This window comes from Periplaneta americana, chromosome 7, assembly GCF_040183065.1.
Source record: "Periplaneta americana isolate PAMFEO1 chromosome 7, P.americana_PAMFEO1_priV1, whole genome shotgun sequence".
Lineage (NCBI taxonomy): Eukaryota > Metazoa > Arthropoda > Insecta > Blattodea > Blattidae > Periplaneta > Periplaneta americana.
In genome coordinates this window covers 172,779,725-172,793,790 of record NC_091123.1, presented here as the reverse complement: position 1 = coordinate 172,793,790, position 14,066 = coordinate 172,779,725, and the positions used below count along the sequence as shown (strand labels likewise).

The 14,066-nt window shown below is 36.8% G+C and overlaps 1 protein-coding gene across 1 annotated transcript in view; it reads right to left on the bottom strand.

Moving 5' to 3' along the window:
• Positions 1-9,104: 9,104 nt before the first annotated feature.
• Positions 9,105-14,066, bottom strand: part of LOC138702752 (venom protease-like) — a 27,804-nt gene continuing 22,842 nt past the window's right edge. The window contains exons 6-7 of the mRNA XM_069830049.1: positions 13,669-13,835; positions 9,105-9,291 (exon numbers count right to left, since the gene is read on the bottom strand). Coding sequence (XP_069686150.1) covers positions 9,139-9,291; positions 13,669-13,835 — 320 coding nt within the window. The 3' untranslated portion in view covers positions 9,105-9,138. The remainder of the gene's footprint in view (positions 9,292-13,668; positions 13,836-14,066) is intronic.

The window sequence follows — 14,066 nt, the reverse complement described above, 5'->3', positions numbered from 1 at the left end:
ATGAAAACTTAATTACAGTAGGTCATGGATAATTGATATTTATGTTTAAAACAAAACAGTTATGAAATGTAAAGGGAAAATAAATGAATGTGACATCAACGTGAATTCATTTTTTACGGATTAACAATGAAAATACCAATGTTTACATTATTTCATGGTAAATTAGTAAATCACAATAAATGTTCAAATAGACCTCCATTTGCTGCTAAACATAACCAAGTCTTTTATAAAACTCTCGTGTGACTTTTGCTAGCTGCTATTTCCAGTATAATACCATTTAATACTTTGAACTTTTTCTTTCGTGGAATACATTTTCTCACATTAACAAATGAACCATAAACAACAATAGTTTTGCATTCAATTGTTTTTACTAATCCATGGCCAACTATGATTAGCATGCATTAAAAATTAGTGCAGTTTCTGTTGCGGGAGTATTTTGTATTATTTTTTAGATTGTTTATTCCCAGCCAAAAATTGTTTTTAACGTATGATTGGATGCAGAATTTTTTTCTCTACAAGAACTTTAATGACATTTTCTTCTATAATAATTAGGAGAGCTACAAAATATAAATTTTAACATTGAAATCCCTATGATGTGTGTTCCGAGTCACCACACTGCACGTATATTATCCTCATATCCTTTAACTACCAATCACGTTTTTACTTTGCAGCGCTCTGTTAAAATTACAGGCGATGCAAAAAAATGTATTACTTCCTTTGTTTTTTTCCGTTCTTTCTTCTTTTTTCTTTATAATCACTAGGGCTTAAGACGAATGGTCTGTTCTAACTTCAGAGGTTTATGTCATCTATGAGTCATTCCATAACAAATTACACATCGAAAAACCACGACCTTTTTGTAAATGGTAGATTTTTTTAGTGAATTCCAAGCTTCAAATACGAAGATTTTTTTTTCATTTCCACAATTAGGCCTATTTATTATTTGCGTAGTTGTGACTATTTGAAATTATGTAAATTATGCGTGCAATGTAACATATTATGATCACTTGTTACTTTGAGCCTATATCGACGGCCCACTTGAATATTTTAAGTTTTGAGGAAACTGAATTTTAAAGCTTCATCCTAGCCTAGTTGCTTCATAAGTGGTGTCTTGTTGGTATCACTCGTCAGGTTCAGATCTATCTTCGGACACTTGACTAAACAACAATGTTGCTATGAAATAGTAATATGCGTTATAAGAGCGGTATGTTGACGTTTTCATGTTCGAGGAAAAGATTGAAAAAGCTCAACTACGTTTCGCTTTTTCAATCTTTTCCTCGAACATGAAAACAAACATACCGTTCGTGTATCATACATTATTTTGTGCGAAGATCGTTTATTACATACCTGAAAGAGGAATTTCTAATTAGTTACAATGAAATCTCCATCTTGGTTTCTGTTCAATGTCGGCAACTTTGGAAAACAAATATATCTATCTTCAACATTGTTCCTATAAAATGTTTTCTGTGTTTACTATACTCCGGCAGGCCGTGATATACGTCTGTCTTCCCCCCCCCCCCCAGTCTATGATGAGTTGGAATCTTGTTGATTTTTTCACGGCTTCCTTAATGTTACTTGCATTACAAATGCAGTAACTTTGATGGTGTTGTAGAGTTTACTTAATTTTTGAAAATATTTAAAAACAATAATTAAGAGTGCAATTTAGGTGAAATTGCAGTGGTAAGTTTCCAATTAATAATTATTACTATATTGAACGTCTTTAAAATAATATGTTAAAAGCCTAAAGCAGTAAAATGAATATGACGCTTAAGCGGTAAGAATAGGGAAATTGTTATGTGTATTACGTTGGGAATACTGAATGTGGTATTTCACACTTATCGCGTGTTGGTTGTGTGCGGAAAGCAAGCAAATACGCACGATCTCGCACAAAATTCAATGAACACACTCTAATTTGTATAGTATATGTTATAAAACATCATTAAAAGAATTTGGAGTAATTTCAACGATTCTTTGATTTTTTTACAGCAACATAAAGCTTTAAAATGTAGATTTCTAAAAGCTTTAAATTTTGAATTGTTTCCCTTTTGAACTGGGCCGTCGATATACAGGGTGATTCATTATTACGTGTAAATACTTTGTGTGTGTAATGTAGAGGTGAAACTAAGACTAAAACGTTCTATACAACTTTTTCTCAAAACCTTTAAGTCCAGAGTTAACGCCATTTTGCGTGGAACTTGCGCTCCCAAAGAAAGAAAGGATAACACACCAAATGTAAACTAATTATCACTTTCGTACACTGCATTTGGACTTCAATAAAAAATAACCAAAGTCACTAAACCCATATCCTCGGCAGTCCACTTATGCACGTTTTGTGAACTAAAACCAAACACAGTAAAGAATGTAAAGCAATTTCTTCTAGACTACACACAATTCTTAATGTAATGCATGTTCAAAGTGCTGTCCCTCAACTTGAAGACATACCTGTGCCCGCCGCCTTAGTGATCTCTGAACGTTACAAAGCTAGTTCAACTCATTACGAACAATTCCACACGCATGTTCAAGTCTCTGTTGTAGTACTTCTACGTTAGGTACAGCAGAGGCATACACATAACGACTTCAGGCGGCCCCGAAGGTAGAAGTCCAGAGGGATCAAGTCCGGTGATCTGGCTGGCCAAGGAGTTGGCCCTGCGCAACCTATCCATTGACCTGGATACGCAGCATTGAGATACGCCCTTACGTTGCGGCAGTAATGCGCAGGAGCACCATCGTGCATAATTCACTCGCGTTGCAAGAGGGACATCATGTAGCAGACCATGCAATTCGCGTTTCAAGAATGCGCGATATATTTCCCCATTCAACCGCGGAGGTAGAACTCGAGGTCCGAGTAACTGATTCCCCTCAATGCCACACCAAATGTGTGGGAGAACAGTAATGCCTATGCAGTTACTATGACGTAGGTGCCATCTACTGGAACTATGGAATTAAAGGTTTTGAGAAAAAGTTGTATATAACGTTTTAGTCTTAGTTTCACCTCTACACAAGGCATTTACACGTAATAATGAATCACCTTGTATAGTTGAGATTGGAGTTTGGCGCATTTGAAAGATTAAATACAATAAATTTTTACTACTTTATATGATATACTTTTTCCCTGATGTATTATCTGTAAACTATAGCATTTTACTTTCTGGAAGCATGCACGCTCTCGCGATTCGAAGCTAATGAACCTTTTCGTGCGCGTGTGTGCGAGAAGACTGGCCACTGAAAGTTTTACGAAATTCCGTTGCATGCAATAACTGCTTGGGCATCTACAGAACAAATGGATTCGTTCATCAAGTGAAGAACAGTAAATATCTAATCTAAAGTTATTTTATTTTTGCCAGCTCAGCTAGAGTGGCGCCTTTCACAATGCTGTATGTTTTTACTAAAGTCTAGCCTAAACGATAAGGCTGGGTGAGGCCAGCGAATAGGGATTATAAAGAATGGACACTTCGCGTCGGTACCTTTGATGTAGCCGGACTGATTTCAATGACCTTCAAGACAGCTAGAGCGTGAGATTCTGCTTTCTCCCTAGAGTTGGCGCTGACATCACACCAGCTAGCAGTCGACACAGCGGAAATATAACACATATAATTAATACATCTAGGTACATTATGTACTCAAATAAAATACGTTGGATCAATAAAATAATAAATCCGTCATTAACTGTAATGTCTAGACTCTAGAGTTCCTTTATAATGAGAGTTGAGACATTGACCCCAACAACAATTAAAATATGTAATGATTTGATAGCACTGAAAATGGAAAAACAAAATCCTTACGAGAAGTAAAACCATATATTATATTATATGCAAATATTAAACGAATTCGATACTTAATTTTATAATGTATTATATTATTTTATAATATAACTTATTATTTCTGAAATATAACATGTTATTATTACAACTAGTTTGTCACTGAGAAATAAGGAAAAGCCGTTAACTTGAATTTATTTGAAGCAAAGCGTTACTGGATTATGCAATAAGGTAGGCCATGTTTGGATCCTGTGTCTCAACTCTATTCTCAATTATTATCTTAGCGTATGCTCGATTACACTAACCTCTAGCGCTTGAAAGTGGAACTAAACGCTGGCGCACAGAGAAACAAAACACAGGAAATTTCGCTCAGTGTCCATTCTTTATAATCCCTATTCGCTGGTGAGGCCTTAGCATTTCGTGACTGTAAACATAGCAGGCGGCGAAGTATAGAAGAAAAAATAATCAGCTAGGATTTTAATGTCATGGAGTGAAGTTCTGTGTGCCAAAAATTAACTTTTGTGACATGACTTATACAGTTATGCATGTATCGTGCATGTTTCTGTTTCGCGTCCATGTCAAACTACAACTGAACAATGTTTTTTTCTTTATATATATTGTAATCCTCCCATGGTTTAGGCCTATAATAAACTCGTCCAAGTAGGTTACGTAAGCATGCGGACTCCTTTTGTATATAGGGATGGATTGCTCCAGTTTACCGGATATGACATTCGTTTCCATGGTAACGGAAGTCGAATTTCTTTCCCACAAAATTCTTTAATTTTTTTCTATTAGTGTAAGTCGAATATAGACATTAAACGTCAAAAGTAAAAAGCAAAGTTCCGAAGGTCCCGGGTTCGATTCCCGGGCTCGGCTCCAGGTGAATTTTTCTTGAAGAAGAAAAATTACCTGGGTGTCTAGAGTCTGTAAATTTGTATGAATGTGAGTGTGCCGGGTTAATATTAATTAACGAATCATCAAAATATAAAATACATCAGGACTGTCGCTGGGCAGTAACCTGAACACAAGTTTCAGCGTCACATTGTTGACAAGTAACTCTATCTGTTAGCACAACCATAAAGCATCTAATAGATGCTATAGAGTTACCAACAACGAAAAAAGAAAACATTCGACTTTTAAACGTTCAGATAATCAAATTTTTCGGCCTTACCTTTCCATATCGCCTGGTCATACTTATATGATATTCCGAACATGTTTCAGTGATGCAGCGGCGACCTCCGTTGAGCAAGGCCGAACCGTGGATTCCCGAGGCTTATCTACACGTGGCCAGGCATCGGTCACAATCTGCCATGTTACCATGGTACATCGGGATTGTATAACCTGCTTGGGATTGTCTCAAATAAGAAGACTCCATTTTATAATGATATTTAAATTTTAAGAATGTTTTATGTCATGATTTAAAAACTGTGGCTATTTTAAACACATTGTCTCAGCAGTGGAGAAATGAAATTAACTGAAATATGTTATGTTTTATGTTTATAACTGCAAACTACAGGGTGATTCAGTGACTATGTTACAAACTTTTAAGGACGATAGAGGAGACATTTATGAACAACTTTCATATAGAAATCTAAGTCCGGAAAGCTCCTTTTGATAGTTACAAACCTAGGTCAGTGTAACCAGCTGGAATCGAACTAAGGCCACCCTTTTGAAGTTTGGTTTCAGACGACCTGTTTCTCCAAAAACGTTGGTGATTTCTCATAAACATAGAATAAGCTAGTTGGCATCGTAAATTATATTTTGACTCATCAAACCTTGCAACTTTCCTTGCATTTCATTTATGGAAGAGCAAAAGAAATGCAAGGAAAGTTGCAAGGTTTGATGAGTCAAAATATAATTTTCGATGCCAACTAGCTTATCCTATGTTTATGAGAAATCACCAACGTTTGCAAGAATAGACCGTCTGCAACAGAACTTCAAAAGGATGGACTTGAGTTCGATTCTAGCTGGTTACACAAACTAACATATCTAGACTTGTAAACTAGCAAATGGAACGTTTCCGGACATAGGTTCCAATATGAAAGTTGTTCATAATTGTCTCCTCTATCATCCCTAAAAGTCTGTAACATAGTCACTGAATCACCCTGTATAGTACTGCAAATACATGCTCTGTCAAGAAAAGAAAATAAAGTGATGTAAATCATAGAGCGCCAATAGATTTGTTCACATGGCAACAAACAAAAGAGTCAAGCCAATTCAGAGATCTCAAGACAAAATGTATATGAATGATTATTATTTCGTTGGACATACGAGTAGTTAGCTATTTAGTGTTTATTCATAGATTTTCATTACACGAATTCAGGATCAGAGATTTGCTAGCAAGATGGACCCATCACATAAATTACAATCCTTTCTATTGGCTGCAGTTGTCTTTGGCGGTCTGTTGGTCACCACGTTGGATTTTATTTATTTTTTATTTTATTGGGTTATTTTACGACGCTGTATCAACATCTCAGGTTATTTAGCGTCTGAATGAAATGAAGATGATAATGCCGGTGAAATGAGTCCGGGGTCCAGCACCGAAAGTTACCCAGAATTTGCTCGCATTGGGTTGAGGGGAAAACCCCGAAAAAAACCTCAACCAGGTAACTTACCCAGACCGGGATTCGAACCCGGGCCACCTTGTTTCGCGGCCAGATGCGCTGACCGTTACTCCACAGGTGTGGACTCGAGCGTTGGATTTTAAAGGGCGATAAAATCCTTAGTACCGGAAAGGCTTCCTCTTGGAAGAATGTAAAGCTGGTAAATGACAGCAAGAAAAAGTACTCCGTCTCTGAAAGAGGACTCCGTATGAAACTCGTCAGTAATTTCTTGTCCAGTTTATAGTTCATCCCTAAATAAATCTCTGCTGCCTTTCCCTTGTTCTCCTTGTCTTTTCCTTGTACTCCTCATATTTTCCTTGTTTTTGTTCCCCGTCTTCTTTTTGTGTTTTCCTTGTTCTCCTTGCCTTTCCCTTGTTCTCCTTATATTCTCCCTTTTCGTTTCTATAAAATAGTGTACAAGTTCAATTTCTGTTACTTCATCAATTACTATGAGATATAAGTTATGGGCTTTGAAAAGTACAAAGAGTGCGTTTGACTCGATCTTTCTCTTTTATACAGGGACATCATTTTATTTTTACTAATATTTTTAATATTAACCTGGCTATACCTTTCTATTAACTATTGAAACAGGAAACACCGTTTGCTACCCTTTCCACGACGGAGTTCGATGATACTGGCGTAAAATACAAATCACTTTACTAGGTATAGGAGGGAAGAAAAGTGGTTCATCCATTTATGTAAACTAGGAAATATCGCAATTTTGAGTTTGATAATTTTCATTAGGTTTTTGTTTAATCAAAATACAGTACTGTATTAACACTTAGTGTTTTACACACGAATTGAGCTATCCATTCGGAAGTATTAATTATGCAGTGTATATTGTACTGTTACAGCACATTAGCGTATAATATAGAGAATGAAGTTAAATTGAAAAATAATTATAATATGGATATTTAAACACATTTTAGAAAATGGTGGCCGTTCATTTCGATACAGGCTTCAGTTCTTTTGTCCATATTATCGCACTATAGAGTATTGTACCTAATTCCAATTACCAGTTTCGTCCTTCGTACGAGTAACTCATGTTGAAATAATTCTGTACCTACTCTATAAAAGAGTACCTTACGTACTGTAAATTCAATCTTCACTTCTGCCCGATCCGAAAAGATAAAATCACTCAGAAATGCTATCTACTGTCCGTTCAAGTGGTTTTGTCGCAGGGTTGTAGAAAGGGGGGGGGAAACCACGTGACAGTTAATTACTTAAGGAAGCCCTTTTATTTAAGTTATTTTAAACATTGAATAATATTACGTAGACGTCCAATTCCTAACAGAAATTAATGTTTTCAGAAAAGAGCTAAGATAGCCCAGCTACTAGACTTTACAAAGGGGCGAACAGAAGCAGGTGGGGGAAACCGGGATGTGACATAGGGAAACGGACGACAGTACCCGTACGAAAATATGATTCAATATTGAAAGCTCTTTCGTCACTGGAAAACGCGAACATATTTCTGAAACGTACTATACTCAGTAACTCAGTACTGCTTACGCGCCCTCGGCTCTGTGTCGTGAAGTTTACTAGTAGAAGGGGTGGGAGTGAAGTACATTCCAAAACTCAGGTACAATAAAAATTGAAGTAAAAATAAAATGATGTCCCTGTATTTCAACAGAAAACTACGTCTTTCTCCTTCCTATGTGTTCAGGAGTATCTTGGGAAATGACCGGCACATACAAATGTAACCCTCTTCCCTTGTTCTCCTTGTGCACCCGTTATTCTATTTATGTTCGTCTTGTTCTCCTTGCCTTTCCCTTTTTATTTCTACATACTCTTGTTGTCCTTACACAGTATTTTCTCGAATACCCCGCGCCCTCGATTAAGCTGCGCACTCCACTTTGTATTCTTTTCACTTGTAACAAGAGGAAATACAAGATACGCATAAAAAGCAGGATTTGAACCCGTGTCCGCTCCTTTCACGGTCAGATATGCTAACCGTTACTCCATGGCTAGTTATACTCGGCTATATCAAATAACTCATTAAAATATCTGCCGAAATTCTTGTTTAGATAGACGTGTGCAGCCTAACATGATAGGTAAGTGTGAAATCAGATGAAAACATAGTAAAACGAAATGAAGGGAATGGAGGCAAAGCTCTTTGTTTCTATGGCAACAGTACTAGAAGGAGGTGATACGGTCAACACAACACTCCGACCGATTTTTATCCCTGGGAAAGAACCAGTACGCCTACTCAATTTGATAAGTGGCTGGGTGGAACCAGTGATAGTTCTGGAAGTTTTGGCTGCGGGAAAATTTCCACCACCACCCAGGACTGAATCTAGGACCTTTCAGTCCGTAGACAGTTGCTCCACCAACTCAGCTACCCGACCGCCAACGCATACTAAAGGCAATATTAACTTTTAACACATGCCTGAAAATCCCCAATAACCTTATGGAAATATTGATATATGATCAATCCAGACTTTTGAGATGGGCAAGGCATGTAGCACGTATGGGAAAATCCAGAAATGCATATAGAGTGTTAGTTGGGAGGCCGGAGGGAAAAAGACCTTCGGGGAGGCCGAGACGTAGATGGGAAGATAATATATAAAATGGATTTGAGGGAGGTGGGATATGATGATAGAGACTGGATTAATCTTGCTCAGGATAGGGACCATTGGCGGGCTTATGTGAAAGCGGCAATGAACCTCCGGGTTCCTTAAAAGCCAGTAAGTAAGTAAATAAGTAAGTAAGTAAGTAAGTAAGTAAGTGATCAAGACGAGCGCAAGGATAAATAATTAATTTATTAACCACACTACTGCTCACTACAAATGCTCAATGATCCAATCCAAAAATTCGCTTACCCTAGAATACAAACCAGGAACATTTTCTCGAGCACAACCTATTCCACCCGATATGATGCCGATCTGATAGTATAATTCACCACGCGGCCACATCATCGCGCCACCAGAGTCACCCTGCAAACAGATAAAAGTGAAAAGAAAAATCATTTTGAATGTATTTATGATCTCTGAAAGAAAGCTCATTTGAAGAGGTGGATAAGTTCAAATATCTTGGAGCAACAGTAACAAATATAAATGATACTCGGGAGGAAATTAAACACAGAATAAATATGGGAAATGCCTGTTATTATTCGGCTGAGAAGCTTTTATCATCCAGTCTGCTGTCAAAAAAAAAAAGTTAGAATTTATAAAACAGTTATATTACCGGTTGTTCTTTATGGTTATGAAACATGGACTCTCACTTTGAGAGAGGAACATAGGTTTAGGGTGTTTGAGAATAAGGTGCTTAGGAAAATATTTGTGGCTAAGAGGGATGAAGTTACAGGAAAATGGAGAAAGTTACACAACACAGAACTGCACGCATTGTATTCTTCATCTGACATAATTAGGAACATTAAATCCAGACGTTTGAGATTGGCAGGGTATGTAGCACGTATGGGCGGATCCAGAAATGCATATAGAGTGTTAGTTGGGAGGCCGAAGGGAAAAAGACCTTTAGGGAGACCGAGACGTAGATGGGAAGATAATATTAAAATGGATTTGAGGGAGGTGGGATATGATGATAGAGAATGGATTAATCTTGCTCAGGATAGGGATCAATGGCGGGCTTATGTGAGGGCGGCAATGAACCTCCGGGTTCCTTAAAAGCCAGTAAATAAGTAAGTAAGTAAGCAAGTAAGAAAGCTCGGAGACAAAAACTAGAAATGCTGTAGGCCTAATCCTGAGATATGAACTAGCATTACTCTGAAATATAATAACCTATTAGGCCTACATCACCCAAAACTTGCACTGATAGAAAATATATTTTAGTGACAGGTTGATCAGTACCATATTAAGAATGTCGCGAAATAACAATAACTTGACCTGTATAAAAGCTACAAATCATGTTTTCTCAGAAAAACGATAATGTAAGGTTAATAGAAAAGAAATAAGACACTTCCAACGTTTTGAAAATACAAACCTATTACAGTTATCAGGAATAAATTTACGCTGTTTTATAAGGTAATTCTTCAAGTTTACTTTGGGAACTCACAAATGTTCAATATTTGCGTCCTGTGTCACATGGTACACATCAAGGAGTTTGTCCCAAACCCGGTGTAACATACCTTTATCGATATTAGACACAGCATTCATGATGCGTTGTTTCAACTCATCTAAATCACTAGGAGAAGCGAACATTGTGTTTCACAAATCCCCAATGAAAAAAATCGCATGGTGTGAGATCGGGGCTCCTTGGTGACCAACGTGAAAGAACGCGGTTGTCATCTATTGCACGGCCAGTCATACCAACGTATAGAAAATTACACAGCATGGACAATTCGCGTCGGTACCTTTGATGTAACAGGACTGATTTCAATGACCTTGAAACCAGTTTGATCGTGAGATTCTGCTTTCTCCCTGGAGTTGGCACTGCCATCACACCAGCTAGCAGTCGACACAGCGAAAATATAATATATACAATTAATACATCTAGATACATTATGTACTCAGCGAATAGGGACGATAAAGAATGGACACTGAGCGAATTTTCCTGTGTTTTGTTTCTCTGTGCGCCGGCGTTTAGTTCCACTTTCAAGCGCTAGAGGTTAATGTAATCGAGCATACGCTAAGATAATAATTGAGTATAGAGTAGAGACACAGGATCCAAACATCGCCTACCTTATTGCATAATCCATTAATGCTTTGCTTCAAATAAATTCAAGTTAACAGCTTTTCCTTATTTTCTCAGTAACAAACTAGTAGTACCGGTAATAATAATTTTTTATATTTCAGATATAATAAATTATATTATAAAATAATATAATACATTATAAAATTATGTATCAAATTCGTTTAATATTTGTATATAATTATTGGTATATGGTTTTACTTTTCATAAGAGTTTTGTTTTTCCATTTTGACTGCTATCAAATCATGACATAGGCCTATTTTAATTGTTGTTGGGGTCAACGTCTCAACTCTCATTATAAAGGAACTCTAGTGTCTAGACATTACAGTTAATGACGGATTTATTATTTTATGGATCCAATTTATTTTGAGTACATATATACCTAGATGTATTAATTATGTGTTATATTTCTGCTGTGTCGACTGCTAGCTGGTGTGATGTCAGCGCCAACTCTAGGGAGAAAGCAGAATCTCACGCTCTAGCTGGCTTGAAGGTCATTGAAATCAGTCCGGCTACATCAAAGGTACCGACGCGAAGTGTCCATACTTAGTTACCTGTACGCTGATGTACTCAAAATAAGTTGGACCGATGAAATAATAAATCCCTCATTAACTGTAACGTCTAGACTCTAGAGTTCTTTTATAATGAGAGTTGAGACGTTGACCCCACCAACAATTAAAATATGTAATGATTTGACAGCGTTGAAAATGGAAAAAACAAAACTCCTATGAGAAGTAAAACCATATACCTATATTACATTGTATACAAATATTAAACGAATTTGATACATAATTCTATAATGTTGGCCTATTATATTATTTTATATTATAGCTTGTGCTCGATTACACTAACCTCTAGCGCTTGAAAGTGGAACTAAACGCCGGCGTACAGAGAAACAAAACAGGAAAATTCGCTCATTGTCCATTTTATATAATCCCTAGTCAGTGGTTATATTGTTGGAAGATGGAGTTCCCTCTTTCCTATGCAGTTGAGGCAGTCCTTGAACCTAACAGCGCAAAATGAATGTCGATATCACAGATAGCCATCTTAGCTATTATGCTTACGCCAGAGCAACAATCAGCGCAGTAATACCAACAGTGTGCCTTGTCGAAACTTCTACAGGGACATCATTTTATTTTTACTTCAATTTTTATTGTACCTGAGTTTTTTAATGTACTTCACTTCCACCCCTTCTACTATTAAACTTCCAACCGTTCTCCACACAGAACCGAGGCCGCGTATGCAGTACTAAGTTAGTGAGTACAGTACGTTCTAGAAATATGTTCGCGTTTTCCAGTGACGAAAGAGCTTTCAATATTGAATCATATTTTCGCACAGGTACTGTCGTCCGTTTACCTACGTCGTATCCCGGTTTCCCCCACCTGCTTCTGTTCGCCCCTCTGTAAAGTCTAGTAGTTGGGCTGACTTAGCTTTTTTCTGAAAACATTAATTTCTGTTAGAAATTGGACCTCTAGGTAATATTATACAACTGTTTAAAATAACTTAAATAAAAGGGCCTCGTTAAGTAATTAACTGTCACGTGATTTACCCCCCCCCCTTTCTACGACGCTGCGACAAAACAACTTGAACGGACAGTAGATAGCATTTCCGAGTAATTTTATCTTTTCGGACCGGGCAGAAGGAAGATTGAATTTACAGTACGTAAGGTACTCTTTTATAGAGTAGGTATAGAATTATTTCAACATGAGTTATAACCTAAGATGTTGATAAAGCGTCGTAAAATAACTTACTGAATTAAATTAAATTAATTAACATGAGTTACTAGTACGAAGGACGAAAGTGGTAATTGGAATTACGTACAATAGTCTATAGTGCGATAATATGCACATTAGAACTGAAGCTTGTATCGAAATGAACGGCTACCATTTTCAAAAATGTGTTTAAATATCCATATTATGATTGTTTTTCAATTTAACTTCATTCTCTATATTGTACTCTAATGTGCTGTAGACAGTATATACTGCATAATGAATACGTCCACATGGAAAGCTCAATTCGTGAGTAAAAACACTCATTGTTAATACTGTACTGTATTTTGATTAAACAGAAACCTAATGAAAATTATCAAACTCAAAAGCGTGATATTTCCTAGTTTACGTAAATTGATGAACTACTTTTCTTCCCTCCTATATCTAGTAAAGTGATTTGCATTTTACGTCAGTATCATCGAACTCCAGTCGTGGAAGGGGGTAGCAAACGGTGTTTCCGGTTCTTAATCGTTGATCCAAAGGTTTAGCCAGGTTAATATTAGAAATGTTAGTAAAAATAAAATGATGTCCCTGTACAATATTCTTCAATCTAATAGCACATAGTTTTTGTTTTATACAACATTGAAAATGTCTATTTCTTCTGTACTAATCCCGTATACTAAAAAATTATTAGACACACGATTGTTAAAACGCATTTATCAAAGACTACAGTTCAAAGTCAGTTTCTTTAAAATGATAGATACCTTCATTTTTCATTTAAAAGATTTTCCATACGTGGATCTGCATCAGGAAAACACAAAATCAAATAGTTTTCCGACGATAACAGGCGATTCCTGTATTTCGTTTTCAATGCTATCTCAGATAGAATTTTTTTTTCATATAAATAATATATGGCGAAAGAAAACATTACATCAGGTAGAATGTGTTATTTACCGTGCAAGCATCTTTTCCCCCTTTTCTATAGCCCGCACACAGGATGCGATTGTCGACGTAAGCGGTCGCGTTCAAGCCGCGGAATGGCTCCAGCTGTTCTCTGCAGCGGGCCTGGCTGATAACAGGCATCTGCACTTGCATCAGCTTCAGACTCTTCTCCTTTGTACCTGTGGCAGGTATCAGATATGCTCAGTGACGTAAATCTCACAGGAACAGAGTTCACATCAACAGAACTGGTAACGTGCAGTCCTTCTAGAGAATGAGAAATGGGGCGAAAAAGGTAAATATAAAGAATTTAAATATACCTAAAATATTCAGAATTAAAATAACCTAAGACACAACTATTAGTATAATTAGTTTATGTGCTAAAACATACAGATTGTTGAACTAGCAATTTA